The 16,993-nt window shown below is 42.5% G+C and overlaps 1 protein-coding gene and 1 long non-coding RNA gene across 9 annotated transcripts in view; one reads left to right on the top strand and one right to left on the bottom strand.

The window, feature by feature from the left end:
* Positions 1 to 16,993, top strand: part of LOC138852760 (uncharacterized) — a 79,625-nt gene that overhangs the window by 50,990 nt on the left and 11,642 nt on the right. The gene's annotated exons all lie outside the window — the stretch shown is intronic.
* Positions 1,781 to 16,993, bottom strand: part of LOC128688849 (probable enoyl-CoA hydratase, mitochondrial) — an 83,623-nt gene continuing 68,410 nt past the window's right edge. For all 7 annotated transcript variants that reach the window (XM_070085418.1, XM_070085417.1, XM_070085421.1 and 4 more), the window contains one exon: positions 1,781 to 4,402. In XM_070085418.1, the coding sequence (XP_069941519.1) occupies positions 4,337 to 4,402 (66 nt within the window). In that variant the 3' untranslated portion in view covers positions 1,781 to 4,336. The remainder of the gene's footprint in view (positions 4,403 to 16,993) is intronic.

The raw sequence follows: 16,993 nt of genomic DNA, 5'->3' as shown, positions 1-16,993 counted from the left end.
TGGAAAAAAATGGGTGAGAGGTCAATACAACTAAATAAAACTGAAACAGTGATGAATGACTGGATTCAGCAGAAAATGAAAAGTGCACAATTTGTTATGATTGAGGAGAAAAGCAGTGTCATACTACAATAGTATAAACAGAAGGGAAAGCCTGTATAAGAGTTCCTTTACTGCTGGATGGTTTCTTCTTTTTAAAAAGTGCAATTTGCTGTATAATATAAATTTACTGGCAAGTGTCTCTGCTGACCACATGGCTGAGAGGAATTTCCCTGCTGAGTTGTAGGAAATTATTTCTAGACTAATACCATCTGATGAAACAGGATTAGTCTAGTAGATGACTTTGCAAAAACTTTTATCAGCAAGGCAGCAAAAGATTATTTTGGCTTGCTACTGTGCACTAATGAAGCAGGTAAACTTAAGTGCAGACCCATGCTTGTTTTTTGCTCAAAGAATGGCCATGCTTCGAAACAGAAAAGCAAAAGAATTTTGCCCATCATTTGGCAATCTTGCCTTGCAGTACGAATTACTGAATTCTTGTTTATTGACTAATTTAAGCATCATTTTCCCAAAATCCAGTTTTACCCCGGAAAAAAGAACCTCACTTTCAATATTGTCCTCATTCTTGATAATTCTTAGTCATCCTGAAATGTTGAACAATCTGAACCTAAATGTAAAGTTTTTAATGACCAAATATGACACCATTGATACACCTACTGGATCAAGGTTTGAAGACATTTAATGCATTTACACATGTAGAGTGGTGCAGAAATTCCTTGCAGCAGTGGATCCCAACTCAGCTTGGAATGCCAGACTTCTGGCATAAATTCAACATTACAGATGCAATACTCTACATCAAAAGTACATGGGATAAATGACCAAGTCAACAATAAATGCAGGCTGGGTAAAATTATGATCTAATGTGAATAATTTCACAGGTTTTTCTTCAGTAGTTGACATGGCAAGGAGAATGCCAAGTGAGGGCTTTGAAGATATGGAACCAAACAACATGAATGAATTTTTAGATGAGGAAGATTTCCAGAGGAAATGGTAGAGCTCAGTGCCTTGAGAGAAGAAAGTCAGATAACAGAAAAGAATGAGGAAAAACAACTGCAGTTCCACAGTTAGCACTACCACAGATATGAGAGCAGTTCTATGCTGTTACTAAAATTGCAGACTTCTTCACTGAAGACAATCCTGACACATAATCAGTGCTCTGAAACGGCAAAATCTTATTGTCAGTGTACAAAGTACGTACTACTGCAGAGTAAAAATAGACCAGAGATGCACAACAAAATACCCGATGGCTCCAATAATAAATATCTCTGTCAACCTTTGCCCATAAATATTGGCCATGCCCAGTAGGGCCACAGCAACCCTCTTCACTAATGTCAAGTCCAGCATGCATCAATAACCATCATTTAAGGTAAGTAATAACATACTGTTTTTATTGGGCTATCCTATGTTAAATCATCCTAGTTTAACTCTACATAATGTACTGTATATACTTTTTACATGCCCCTAACATGTCATCCCCTCATTATTATTATTATCAAAACTTAAGTGCTAAACCACCAGGGTCATACAGCACTGCAGTCCCTCCCCCCTCAATACCTTTGTAAAATTAATTTTAATTTAGTTGATGAACAAATTTAAGATATGGCTTTTTTAGAGGTATCATGGAATATAACCCAATTTCTCACACAAGCTCTTCCCAGCACACATCATAACTTCACATGTAGCTGCTCCATTTTCAGGCCTGTAACCTGAGCAAAAGGTGGTCTGTTGTATTTTCATGTATTTGATAAAGCCTTGTGTAGACAAAATGCTGTAATAAAAGAATTTTTGCTATACAGTGGACCCTCCATTTTCGTCGATCTCGATTATTGCCGATTTTGGTTTTGGCCGACTTTTTTTTGTCGATTTTTTGGCTCTGTTTTCGTCAATCGTACAGAACCTGTCCAGTGCCGAGCATGCAGACAAAGCCGCCTCCCACGCCATTCTCAGCCAGTGTAGCGTTGTTTCTCAGTGAGTGAACATATCCTGCCAGGTGATACAAAACATTTCGTAATAATCCATTGTTTTTACCACTTGTTTATTGTGTGTGACTACTAAATAAGCGACCATGGCCCCAAAGAAAGCTCCTAGTGCCAGTGCTTTGGTAAAGAAAGTGAGGAACACTGTAGAACTGAAAAAAGAAATCCTAAGAAAATACGATAGTGGCATACGCATTGCTGAACTCGGCAGGATGTACGGGAAGTCGCCATCAACAATTCGCTCCATTGTGGCAAAGAGAAAAGAAATCATGGAAGCTGATGTTGTGAAAGGGGTGAATGCAATAACCAAACAAAGATCCCAAACAATTGAAGAAATGGAGAAATTGTTGTTGGTGTGGATCAGAGAGAAAGTTAGCAGATGATGTTGTGCAGTCAATTATTTGTGAAAAGGCAAGACTGTTATATGATGACCTCTTAAAGAAACTGCCTGAAACAAGTGCTGATGTAGGTGAATTTAGGGCCAGCAAAGGCTGGTTTGAAAAATTCAAGAAGCGAAGTTGCATACACAGTGTTGTAAGGCACTGCGAGGGTGCCAGTTCAGACAAACAAGCGGCTGAAAAATTTGTGCAGGAATTCACGTGTTGTGTAGAGGCCGAAAAATTTCAACCCCAACAAGTGTTCAATTGTGATGAAACAGGCCTGTTTTGGAGGAAAGTGCCAAAGAGGACCTATGTTGTGCAGGAGGAAAAGGGACTCCCAGGACACAAGCCTATGAAAGACAGGCTAACTTTCTTGTGTGGTAATGCTAGTGGATATTTCAAAGTGAAGCCTTTACTGGTGTATCAATGAAAATCCCAGTGTGTTCAAGAAAAACAGTGGTGTCAAGAGTAAATTGTGTTATGTGGGAGGCTAACAGTAGAGCATGGGTCACTAGAGAAATTTTCCCGGAATGGTTCAATGAAGTGTTTGGCCCGAGTGTGAAGAAATACCACCTGGATAATAAATTGCCACTCCAGTGCCTTCTGTTAATGGACAGTGCTCCTGCTCATCCTCCAGACTTAGAAGATCACTTGTCTAAGGAATTCAGTTTTGTAACAGTGAAGTTCTTGCCTCCTAACACCACTCCTCTCCTCCAGCCCATGGACCAGCAGATCATTGCAAACTTCAAAAAACTGTACACCAAAGCAATGTTTCGAAGGTGCTTTGACATAACCTTGGACTCTGAATTGACCCTAAGAGAGTTCTGCAAGAATCACTTCAATATCTTCCACTGCATAGGCCTTATAGATAAGGCTTGGCAAGGAGTGACTTCCAGGACAATGAACCCTGCTTGGAGAAAATTGTGGCCAGATTGTGTCCAAAAGAAGGATTTTGAAGGGTTTGAGGCTGACCCGGTCAACCCTACACCTGTTGTGCAATCAGTTGAGGCATTGGGGAATTCCATGGGGTTGGATGTGGAAGAGTTGGTGGAGGACCACAATGAAGAGCTAACCACTGATGAGCTGCAAGAGCTTCATCTGCAACAGCAACAGGCCACAGCTGAGGAAATTACTTCAGAGGAGGAGGAAGAGAGATGGAAGAAAGTGCCGTCTTGAAAGATTAAGGAGATTTGGGCAGTGTGGACTAAAGTGCATTCATTTGTGGAGGAACATCACCCTGAGAAAGCTGTTGCAATCCGTGCTGGTGACTTTTACGATGACAATGCCATGTCCCATTTTAGGCAAATCTTAAGAGATGCCAGAAACAGACCTATCTGGACAGATATTTTGTGCAACAGGGGTCCAGTGACTCTGAAGCTGGTCCTAGTGGCAGTAAAAAATGAAGGGAAGTGACCCCAGATAAGGACTTGGTAACTAGAGTCCTTATGGAGGGGGATTCCCCTTCCAAACAATAACCTATCTTCCCTCTCCCCTCCTCCATGTCTTCCAGCAACAACAGCCTTCAATAAAGGTAAGCGTCATGTGTAATGTTCATTCTTTTGTCCATGTAACTATCTTTAATGTAAAAACAAATTTTTTTGTTGATACTTCTGGGTGTATGGAGCAGATTAATTCCATTTACATTATTTCTTATGGGGAAAATGGTTTCAGTTTTGGGCGATGGCTCTGGAACAGATTAAACACGAAAGCTGAGGATCCACTGTACATGTTTTAGCCAAAACTTCTACACTTGTTCTAGCAATGTTTTTGATATATGAGGCTAAGTAAAATATATTATTATAATCAAAAAAGAAGCGCTAAGCCATAAGTAAAATATAAAACTTATTTTTTCCTAATCAGTTTTCAGCTTATATTTTGCTATGTTAGACAAGTTCTTAATCATTACATAGTAAATGATAAATCTCAGCTGTCTGTAAATACTGGCTTCCTCTTTTCAACAAACGCTGCTATTCCTTCAGCACAATCATTCTGGAAAAAAAAAGTAGAGCACTTAGCATGTCAATAAATATCCAGAGAAAGAACATCTCATGGGTCACTTACTCATACATGTGTGGTGTCAAAACACTTGTTGGATTATGCAAATCACTTATGTCTTTCATAGGCAACTCATCCTTGGCAGAGAAAAGTTCTCAAAAAAAAATGCCACTTGATTTAGTTATACACTTTGTTTTATTTTAATAAAATTAAATATTGGTTGTGATATGAGAAATATTGGTTAACCTGGAGAGAGTTTCAAGGGTCAATGCCCGTGCAGCCAGGTCTGTGACCAGGCCTCATGGTTGTAATTTTTTTTTTTTTTTTTTTTAACAAGTCTGCCGTCTCCCACCGAGGCAGAGTGACCCAAAAGAAAGAAAATACTTCGAATGTCATTCAACTCTTTCACCTCACACACAATCACTGTTTTTGCAGAGGTGCCCAGAATACAACAGTTTAGAAGTACGTATAAAGATACACAATATACCCCTCCAAACTGCCAATATCCCAAACCCCTCCTTTAGAGTACAGGCATCGTACTTTCCATTTCCAGGACTCAAGTCCGGCTATATAAAAATAACCAGTTTCCCTGAATCCTTTTGCCAAATATTACCCTGCTCACATTCCAACAGATCGTCAGGTCCCAAATACCATTCATCTCCATTCACTCCTATCGAACACGCTCACGCACGCCTGCTGGAAGTCCAAGCCCCTCGCCCACAAAACCTCCCTTACCCCTTCCTTCCAACCTTTTCGAGGATGACCCCTACCCCGCCTTCCTTCCCCTACAGATTTAAATGCTCTCCATGTCATTCTACTTTGATCCATTCTCTCTAAATGACCAAACCACTTCAACAATCCCTCTTCAGCTCTCTGACTAATACTTTTAACTCCACATCTTCTCCTAATTTCCACACTCCGAATTTTCTGCATAATATTTACACCACACATTGCCCTTAGACAGGACATCTCCACTGCCTCCAACCGCCTCCTCTCTGCTGCATTCACAACCCAAGCTTCACACCCATATGAGAGTGTTGGTACTACTATACTTTCATACATTCCCTTCTTTGCCTCCATAGATAACGTTTTTTGTCTCCGCATATACCTCAACGCACCACTTGCCTTTTTTCTCTCATCAATTCTATGATTAACCTCATCCTTCATAAATCCATCTGCCGACACTTCAACTCCCAAGTACAGTGGTCCCTCGTTGTTCGTAATTAATCCGTTCCTGGAGCCGTTACTATAAACGAAATTTACGATTTACGAATCAATTTTCCCCATAAGAAATAATGTAAATACAATTAATCCGTTCCTGACACCCAGAAGTATTAAAACAAAAAATTTTTTAACATGAAATATGCATGTAGTACATAAACAATACAATGGGAAATGATGAATGAAACATTAACAGCATAACACTTACCTTTATTGGAGATTCTTCTTAGTGTATGGGAGACTGGAGGAGGAGAGAGAGTGGATTGTTTATAGTTTGGAAGGGGAATCCCCTTCCATCAACACCTCAGGTACCATTTGCTTTTCTGGGGTTGCTTCTCTTCTCTGTTTCTTAATGCCACTAGGACCACCTTGAGAGTCACTGGAGTCCTGTCTCACAAAATAACTGTGGAGAGAGCTCTGTTTCTGGCATCTCTTTAACACTTCCCTAAAATGGCCCAAGACTTTGTCACTGTACATGTTGCCAACCTGGCTTGCAACAACCTTGTTAGGGTGATCTTTCTCCATAAAGCTTTCCATCTTACCCCACATAGTAAAAATCTCTTTAATTTCTGAAGGCACCTTCTTCCATCTCTCTTCCTCCTCCTCTGCAGCAAGATTCTGAGCTGCGATGTGTTGCTCTTCCTGCTGAAGCTCTTGCAGCTCCTCAGTGGTGAGCTCTTCATTGTGGTCTTCCACATCCTCCAAACTCACATCCAACCCCATGGAACTCCCCAGTGCCACAATTGATTTTACAACAGACATAGGCTCATTAGGGTCAGTCCCAAATTCTTCAAAATCCCTCTTGTCGACACAATCTGGCCACAATTTTCTCCAGGCAGAGTTCAAAGTCCTGGTGTCACTCCCTCCCAAGCCATACCTATAAGGGTTATGCAGTGGAGGATGCTTAGGTGTTCTCTCCAAAATTCCCTTAGGGTCAAGTGAGTATCTGTGGTCACAGTCAAGCACCTGTGAAACATTGCTTTTGTGTAGTGTTTGATAGGAGTGAATGGAGACGAATGGTTTTTAATACTTGACGTGCTGTTGGAGTGTGAGCAAAGTAACATTTATGAAGGGGTTCAGGGAAACTGGCAGGCCGGACTTGAGTCCTGGAGATGGGAAGTACAGTGCCTGCACTCTGAAGGAGGGGTGTTAATGTTGCAGTTTAAAAACTGTAGTGTAAAGCACCCTTCTGGCAAGACAGTGATGGAGTGAATGAGGGTGAAAGTTTTTCTTTTTCGGGCCACCCTGCCTTGGTGGGAATCAGCCAGAGTGATAATAAATAAATAAATAAATTTTTTAAAGTTTGCAATAACCTGCTGGTCCATGGGTAGGAGGAGAGGAGTGGTATTCGGGGGCAAGAACTTTACTGTGATGAACCCAAACTCCTCGAAAATTAGGTCATCCAAGTTTGGAGGATGAGCAGGTGCATTGTCCATTACTAGCAGGCACTTGAGATCCAATTTCTTTTCCAGGAGATACTCCTTCACACTAGGGCCAAACACTTCATTGAACCACTCGACGAAAATTTCCCTCGTGACCCATGCCTTACTATTAGATTTCCAAAACACACACAATTTACTCTTCATAACATTGTTTTTCCTGAACACACTGTGATTTTTCAGAATGGTACACTAGTAATGGCTTCACTTTGAAATCCCCACTAGCATTAGCACAGAACATTAGCGTCAGCCTGTCTTTCATAGGCTTGTGTCCTGGCATTGCCTTTTCCTCTTGTGTAATGAAGGTCCTCTTTGGCATTTTTTTCCAAAAGAGGCCTGTTTCGTCACAATTGAACACTTGTTCAGGTTTCAGTCCTTCAACCTCTATGTTCTCCTGGAATTCATGCACATATTTTTCAGCCGCCTTGTGGTCCGAACTGGCAGCCTCACCATGCCTTACCACACTGTGTATGCCAGTACAGTTCTTATATCTCTCAAACCAGCCTTTGCTGGCCTTAAATTCACTCACATCACCACTATTTGCAGGCTATTTCTTTACCAAATCTTCATGCAACTGCCTAGCCTTTTCACAAATAAACGAAGTCATAAGAGTATCTCCTGCTAATTGTTTCTCATTTATCCACACCAATAATAACTTCTCAACCTCTTCCAGTACTGGTGATCTCATTTTTGTCAGCATAGTTACTTCCTTTGCAACAACAGCATCCTTTATTTAATTTTTCTTGGCGACTATGGAACATAAGGTTGTGTAGGGTTTCTTATACATCCTGGACAGTTCGGCCACACTTGAACCACTTTCATATTGTTCAATGATGGTTTTCTTAAATTCAATCGTATTTCTCACCTTCTTTACCACAGGCTTGGCACTAAGAGCTTTCTTTGGAGCCATAGTAGCTTATTTAATACTTGCAAGCACTAAAATAAATGGAATATTATGAAATATTTCGCTGGAGCACGTGAGGGGACCTTCGCTCACTGGTAAACAATGCCAGACTGGCTGCCGCCCTGGCTCACACCGTGGGTACGCGTCCCGGACGAACTACGACTCGCGAGTCAACCTATGAAAAGTGAGTCCATGTTTATACAAAAATACCTCTATGATTGGCAAATTTTACGATTGCCGGGAACTACGAAAAGCGGGGGACCACTGTATCTGAAAACATTCACTTCTTCCATACTCCTCCTCCCCAATTTGATATCCAATTTTTCTTTATCTAAATCATTTGATACCCTCATCACCTTACTCTTTTCTATGTTCACTTTCACCTTTACACACATTCTCAAACTCATCCACTAACCTTTGCAATTTTTCTTTAGAATCTCCCATAAGCACAGTATCATCAGCAAAAAGTAACTGTGTCAGCTATCAAAACTTTGGAGTCTAGTCCCTGGACCAATTATGTACCTCTGTAATCTTTTGACTACCGCCCACAGGATGGGTATGGAGTGCATAATAAACATATTAAACTAACTAACCATTTTGAATTTGATTCCCCAAAATTTAATCCCACCCCTCTCCCGAACACCCTAGCATTTACTTCCTTTACAACCCCATCTATAAATATATTAAACAACAATGGTGACATTACACATCCCTGTCTAAGACCTACTTTTACCGGGAAGTAGTCTCCCTCTCTTCTACACACCCTAACCTGAGCCTCACTATCCTCATAAAAACTCTTTACAGCATTTAACCCTTCGAGGGTTTCGGCCATACTAGTACGGCTTACGATTCAGGGTTTTTGACGTACTAGTACGCCTAAATTCTAGCGCCCTCAGATCTAGTGGGAGAAAGCTGGTAGGCCTTCATATGAAAGAATGGGTCTATGTGGTCAGTGTGCACAGTCTAAAAAAAATCCTGCAGCACACAGTGCATAATGAGAAAAAAAACTTCGACCGTTTTTTTTTTTTTTTTTTGGAATAAAACAGCGACTTTGCAGTGTATTTTCGTGTGGTATTTATTGTTGTATTCTAGTTTTCTTGGTCTCATTTTATAGAATGGAATACATATTACAGAAATTGAGATGATTTTGACTGGTTTCACAATGAAAAGTACCTTGAAATTGAGCCCAAAGTAGCAGAAATGTTCGATTTTTACCAAATTTCAAAAGTTAACAAATCATGCCAAGCGTCCAATACACGTCAACTGGTGAGTCTAATATTCTTTCACAAGTGCGCCAATATTATTTATACCATTTTTTACACTAATGCAGTAGTCTGCATAACAGTAAATCTTCTATTTTTGTAAGAATAAAAATTCAAAGTGGAAAGCAAAAGAATATAAGAGAGGCCTTGAGAAGTGACTAATGACCAGAGGAAATGTCATTTTAGTGCCAGGAATGTCTTTCTTGTTTATTCTGAACCCTATTCGGCAATTGGCATCTTTTGAAATTTGTGTGAAATTGGCAAAATTGCTAAATTCTGACCACTGTACTGGATAGTTGAAATTGATAAATGGGTGGTTTCTTGCACCCATTCGATAGAAAAAATTTAGTTCAAGCGAAATATTCATGTTCTTTGTCGACTAATACAGTGGAATTGGCTGAAAATGGGGCTCAAAGTGGGCAAAATCGCCGATGCGTAAACATCGCTGAAACCGCTAACTTCGCGAGAGCATAATTCCGTAAGTTTTCCATAAAATTTCAAACTTTTGGTGTCATTATGATCGGGAAAAGATTCTATATCTTTTCACAAGAGAAAATTATTTTTTTTTTTTTTTAAATTTGGCCGACCCTGAGAACGAGTCTCGGAGAGGGCCTGTCGACCCTCAAAGGGTTAATAACTTACCACCTATTCCATATACTTGCAACATCTGCCACATTGCTCCTCTATCCACTCTATCATATGCCTTTTCTATATCCATAAATGCAATAAAAACTTCCCTACCTTTATCTAAATACTGTTCACATATATGCTTCAATGTAAACACTTGATCTACACATCCCCTACCCACTCTGAAACCTCCTTGCTCATCCGCAATCCTACATTCTGTCTTGCTGTATAATCCTCCGGGTTTAGCACTTCCCCCTTGATTATAATAATAATACATTCTGTCTTACCTCTAATTCTTTCAATTATAACCCTACCGTACACTTTTCCTGGTATACTCAGTAAACTTATTCCTCTATAATTTTTACAGTCTCTTTTGTCCCCTTTCCCTTTATATAAAGGGACTATACATGCTCTCCGCCAATCCCTAGGTACCTTCCCCTCTTTCATACATTTATTAAACAAAAGTACCAACCACTCCAACACTATATCCCCCCCTGCTTTTAACATTTCTGTCATGATCCCATCAGTTCCAGCTGCTTTACCCCCTTTCATTCTACGTAATGCCTCACGTACCTCCCCCACACTTACATTCTGCTCTTCTTCACTCCTAAAAGATGGTATACCTCCCTGACCAGTGCATGAAATTACTGCCTCTCTTTCTTCCTTAACATTTAAAAGTTCCTCAAAATATTCTCGCCATCTACCTAATACCTCCATCTCCCCATCTACTAACTCCCCTACTCTGTTTTTAACTGACAAATCCATACTTTCCCTAGGCTTTCTTAACTTGTTTAACTCACTCCAAAATTTTTTCTTCTTTTCATTAAAATTTCTTGACAGTGCCTCTCCCACTCTATCATCTGCTCTCCTTTTGCACTCTCTCACCACTCTCTTTACCTTTCCTTTACTTTCCATATACTCTGCTCTTCTTATAACACTTCTGCTTTGTAAAAACCTCTCATAAGCTACCTTTTTCTCTTTTATCACACCCTTTACTTCATCATTCCACCAATCACTCCTCTTTCCTCCTGCCCCCATCCTCCTATAACCACAAACTTCTGCCCCACATTCTAATACTGCAGTTTTAAAACTATTCCAACCCTCTTCAACCCCCCCACTACTCATCTTTGCACTAGCCCACCTTTCTGCCAATAGTCACTTATATCTCACCCGAATCCTCATATCTGACATATATAGATGTAAGCCACAGCACAATGTCCTTTATCTGAGGATACCCTTAGTTTATACACTTTCACCTCCCTCTTACTTGTTGTTGCCACCTTCCTCTTTTTCCCATCTACCTCTTACTCTAACTGTAGCTACAACTAAATAATGATCTGATATATCAGTTGCCCCTCTATAAACATGTACATCCTGGAGCCTACCCATCAACCTTTTATCCACCAATACATAATCTAATAAACTACTTTCATTACGTGCTACATCATACCTTGTATATTTATTTATCCTCTTTTTCATAAAGTATGTATTACTTATTACCAAATCTCTTTCTACACATAGCTCAATGAAAGGCTCCCCATTTACATTTACCCCTGGCACCCCACTATGAACACAACTATGCCGTAAAAAAAAAAAAAATACAAAATTAAAATGAATGCACAGTACCCGCAATACTTGCTGTAAAATGTGGATATTGGATGCCCCTCCCTTATGCAAGTGTTGCACGCATCAGGGAGAAAAGCAGAAAATGTGCCAATCATAATTAACAATGGATCAACTGAAAATTGCCGCAATAGTGGGACATCAAAAAAGGAGGACATGAAAACCAGGACCCTCCTGTACAAATTCATTCCATATTATAGTACAGTGAATCCTCGGTTATCTGCTGTAATCCGTTCCAGGTCGGCCTAAAACTGAAATAACATTTCCCATGAGAATTAATGTAAATACTACAATTAATCTGTTCCAGACACCCAAAAATATTAACAAAAAATATATTTTTTAAAGATTAATTATAGTTTTACATACTCAGAACAATGAGAATTAAATAAAATAAATAAATGAACATTTAAATCACTATTACATGCCTTTATTGAAAACTCTTCTTGGCTTATGCCTCTTCAAGGGGGGCTCCTTGGCGTGGTGAAGAGGCTCTTGGTCTGAGGAATTAGCCCTGTCGGTCTTCTTCCTCAGACCGAACCTAATTACCCCCCATTCTCCCCTCCCCTATCCCATCCTCCCCATCCCCCCCTTTTTCCATTCCTCCTCCTCCTCCTCACCCCTCCCTTTTGCCCTTCCTCTTTTTAGCCTTCGTGATTTCTCCCACAGGCGCGCTAGTTCCTAGGTAGGGGAAAGGACACCGGGGTCCATCCCATTCCGTTGAGGTTTCTTGGCGGTGGCGTAGTTTGCCGTGGAATCTGGATTGCCTAGGGATGTCCCGATCCCTCTCCGGTATCCCGGAGTAGCTTTGGGTGTCTTTTGGGCGACGGGTGTATCTCTGGAAGCCACCTTTCGGATTCCGGGGGTGGTGGCTGAAGGAGGTATGCTTTGTGGCGGATATCCGGCCGCCCTCTCTTTTGTCCACCGAGGTAGCTCGGCAGATGTGAGGTTGCTATCCCAGATTGCTGGTTTACTAGCATGAAGGGTAGGGTATGGCACGGGTTCCATGCTGCATCTGCGCTACTAGCGGTGTCGAGTCCTCTTGGGCGCGGAGGGAGATTTCTGGCCCTTTCATTCCTCCTAGGAACTATCCCTCCCCGGTCCCCCCTTTTTTTTTCTTTTTTTTATTTTTATTTTCTTTTCTTCTTTCTTTTTTTTTCTTAAAAACAAAAAGAAAGAAGTAACCTAACCATGGCAGCCCTAGTCCATGAACCTGGTACCCCCGGGCCCCTTCTTGATACCGCACCCCGTTCTGACCCCGCCTCGTCTTTGGACCACTCTTCAGACATTCCTCATGCCTCTGTACCTATTGCCGGTGCTGTTTCCTCACCCGCTTCAGGTACTGAGGCCTCGACTGACTCCTTCGATTTATCAGACCTTCGCTCTCCTCTGACTATGCTTCCGGCCTCTCCCTCTACGGTGCGGCAATTTTCAAATCGCCGACCCGTTCCACGTCGGACCAACTCTGGTCCCACGCCTAAACGTCAACGACAATTACCTGCTGATGATACTTCTCCACCTTCACCTTCTTGTTCTTCTCAGAAACGATCGACACGTCCTTCACTACCTTTCCACGCTCAGTTTCAGACTGAACAGTGGACTAAATTCTTCACTTTACGACCAACTTCCTCTACTGCCTATCTTTCTGACCATAGTATTGGCAAGGCACTCCTACGCCATGTTGGTAAAGATATTTCTTTTCATGCTCTTAAGAGCGGTACGCGCATCATTACCGTACAGAATGCTACCCAGGCTCGTGAGCTCTCTCGTCTTTCCCATATAGATACTGTTCCTGTGACCCTTGAAAAACATCATTCCCTCAATTCTTGTAGTGGTACCGTTATTCTGCCCCATACCATAGTTCAACAAAATTTCCAGACATGTGGCACCGACATTCTAGAACAGCTGGAACTCCAAGATCTCCCAATCCTCAAGGTAGACACTTACGTTCTTCCTGCCCGTGGGCGGAGACGATACCCTAGCAATGTGGCTCGTTTAACTTTTGACAGCCGAGAACTCCCATCCTCCGTTTATATAGCAGGACATCGGTTACAAGTTCGAAAGGTGATCCCTACACCACAACAGTGTAGAAATTGCTGGCGATTTGGCCATCCAGCGAAATATTGCAGATCTATCGCCGAATGCCCAGTCTGTGGTGCCGATGACCATTCTAATACGTCTTGCAATCGATCTCCCTCTTGCCTTAACTGTCATGAGGCTCACCCTTCGTACTCTCGCCGTTGTCAGGTCTATTTAAACGAGCGGGAAATCCGTTACCTCAAAGAGACAGAAGGTCTCCCTTATGCCATGGCAGTTTCTCATCTCCGCCTCCAAGGGAGACTCCCACGTGTTTCTTATTCCCGTGTTTCAAAACGTCCCCCCACTTCTGGTATCCCATCTTCTACACCCACCTCTGTGGTTACCTCTCCCATAATCACTCCTGTATCTAATCCTTTTGCTGTCCTCGGCTCAGACGTCCCTACTTCAACGCCTCAGTCTAATCTCGCTTCTTCGAGTTCTCTCTTACAAGCCTCAGTATCGACGAGACCTCGTACGACACCTCTTCCCAATCGTCCCTCTACTTCTCAAAAGTCAAAAAAAGGTCCGGTAACACCTCCTACCCATCTTCCACCTCCTCATTTTACCCTCCCTGTCTCTGTCCCTAGTTCTTCCCCTCTCACTGGCTCAGTTACAAGTGCAGAGGTTCACCCTCCTCCTCGTAATGTACCTTCCTCCCCTGTTCCCTCCCAAGTTTCTTCCTCTTCTGCCACCTCCCAGGTTCCTGTCTCTTCTGTCCCCTGCCACGCTTCTCCAGTTCCCTCCACCCTTTCGCCCCCCCCTACCTTGGTACAGTCCAATACAGTTCCAATCTTTACTCATCCTCCCCCTACCATTCCCAATATTGTCTCCCATACGACATCTCTGAATTCCGAAACACTTGAAGCAATCTCTGAATATATTGCAGAGACCAAACCGTCAATGGACACTGATCCACCTTCCGCTCTTTCTCTCTCCTCTGCTCCATCTGCGCAACTCCTTTCTTCACAGCGCACCGTTCCTTCGCTGCTTGAACATTTTCCACTGCCTCCGCATGTGGACTTTTCTAACCCTTCTAGTCCGTAGGAACCCTTACCTGCGGATTTCAAGTATCTTTATCATTGCCAATCATGGCCTTTTTACAGTGGAATATACGCGGCCTCAGGGGTAATCGGGGTGAGCTTCAGATGTTACTCTCCCAGTTTGCCCCTGTTGGTGTTTGCTTACAGGAACCAAAATTACACTCTGCTGTTATTTCTCACATCTCAGGCTATAATTTATTGTATTCTTCAGATCCTTTTCCTGATGGGACCTTTAATGAAAGTGCCCTTCTTCTCCGCACTGATATTCCGTACCATCAGCTATTTATTCATACTTCGCTGCATTACACAGCAGCCCGTATCCACTTACATAGGTGGTATACGCTCTGTTCTTTATATCTCTCTCCTTCTCGGGCATTATCTATTCCGGATTTTGCCTTCCTTGTTTCGTCATTACCGCCGCCGATTCTGTTACTTGGTGATTTTAATGCCCACCATTTCCTCTGGGGAGGGTCTCACTGTGATTCCCGTGGAATTCAGTTAGAGGCTTTTCTTGCCACCCACCCCCTCCATGTTTTAAATACAGGTACTCACACCCATTTTGATCCTCGGACTCATACTCTCTCTTGCATCGATCTCTCAGTTTGCTCTTCCTCCGCCGCATTAGACTTTACTTGGTCTGTTCTCCCGGACTTACATGACAGTGATCATTTCCCAATCGTTCTTTCTTCCCCTTCATATTCGCCACCTCTTCGCACCCCACGCTGGCAATTTAATCGGGCAAATTGGAACCTTTACTCACACCTGACTGTTTTTAAAGAGGTTCCTTCTTCGTCCTCCATCGATGAGCTTTTACACCTCTTCTCGTCCTCCGTTTTCACCGCAGCTTCTCATTCTATACCCCAAACTTCGGGCAGGCATTCTCAGAAATGCGTGCCTTGGTGGTCTCCTGCTTGTGCTCGTGCAGTACGTTTGAAACGCGCTGCATGGGGCAGGTACCGGTACAATAGAACCACAGAGCGACTCCTTGATTTTAAACAGAAGCGTGCGATCGCTCGCCGTGTCATCCGTGACGCTAAACGCACTTGCTGGCGAGATTATGTCTCCACCATCACCTCTGCTTCCTCTATGAGTGCAGTCTGGAAAAAAGTACGAAAACTGAGTGGTAAATATTCTCCTGACCCGGCTCCTGTTCTGCGAGTTGCCGGTGTTGATATAGCAAACCCACTAGATGTTGCCAATGAAATTGGCAATCATCTGGTCCGTATTTCTCAGGGACTCCATCTATGCCCCTCATTTCTTTCCTCAAAGTCTGCCAGAGAGTCAGCACCCTTGGACTTTTCTTCTCTCAGAGAAGAACAGTATAATGTGCCTTTTACACTTCAAGAACTGGAGGCAACACTCTCAGCTTGTCGATCATCGGCAGCTGGGCCCGACGACATTCATATTCGTATGCTACAACATTTACATCAGTCAGCCCTTGCAGTCCTATTACGCCTTTACAATCTTATTTGGTCACAAGGAGTTCTTCCACAGCTGTGGAAATCCGCCATTGTTCTCCCTTTCCGCAAACCAGGCACTACGGGACATGAAACCTCCCACTATCGTCCCATTGCTCTTACCAGTGCAGTTTGCAAAGTAATGGAACGTCTAGTAAATAGACGTTTAGTGTGGTATTTAGAGACACACAACAGTCTCTCCACTTGTCAATATGGCTTTCGTAAGGGACGTTCTACCATAGACCCCTTACTGCGCTTGGATACGTATGTTCGTAATGCCTTTGCGAATAACCACTCAGTTATTGCCATATTTTTTGACCTTGAGAAGGCATATGACACAACTTGGAGGTATAATATTTTAGCCCAAGTCCACTCCTTAGGCCTTCGAGGCAATCTACCATCCTTCCTTAAGAACTTTTTAACTGACAGGCATTTCCGTGTTCGGGTTAATAATGTGCTCTCCCCGGACTTTGTCCAAGCTGAAGGTGTCCCCCAGGGATGTGTTCTGAGCACAACACTTTTTCTCCTTGCTATTAATGATTTGGCCTCTAGTCTTCCATCAAATATTTGGTCATCACTCTATGTTGATGACTTCGCTATTGCCTGTGCAGGCGCTGACTGTCACCTCCTTACAGTTTCTCTCCAGCATGCAGTCGACCGTGTTTCCAATTGGGCCACCACACATGGGTTTAAATTTTCCAGCACTAAAACCCACCAAATCACTTTCACTAGACGCTCTGTCATCTCGGATCATCCTTTGTACCTCTATGGCTCACGTATCCCTGAACGTGATACAGTCAAGTTTCTGGGCCTCCTCTTTGATCGTAGGTTATCCTGGAAACCTCACATTACCTCTCTGAAGGCAACTTGTCACAGCCGGCTGAACCTTCTTAAAACCCTTGCTCATCTTTCGTGGGGAGCTGATCGTCGAACCCT

Source organism: Cherax quadricarinatus, chromosome 16 (assembly GCF_038502225.1).
Source record: "Cherax quadricarinatus isolate ZL_2023a chromosome 16, ASM3850222v1, whole genome shotgun sequence".
In the NCBI taxonomy this organism is placed as follows: Eukaryota; Metazoa; Arthropoda; class Malacostraca; order Decapoda; family Parastacidae; genus Cherax; species Cherax quadricarinatus.
Note: the sequence above shows the minus strand (reverse complement) of the source record. Positions and strands in the feature narration are given on the sequence as shown.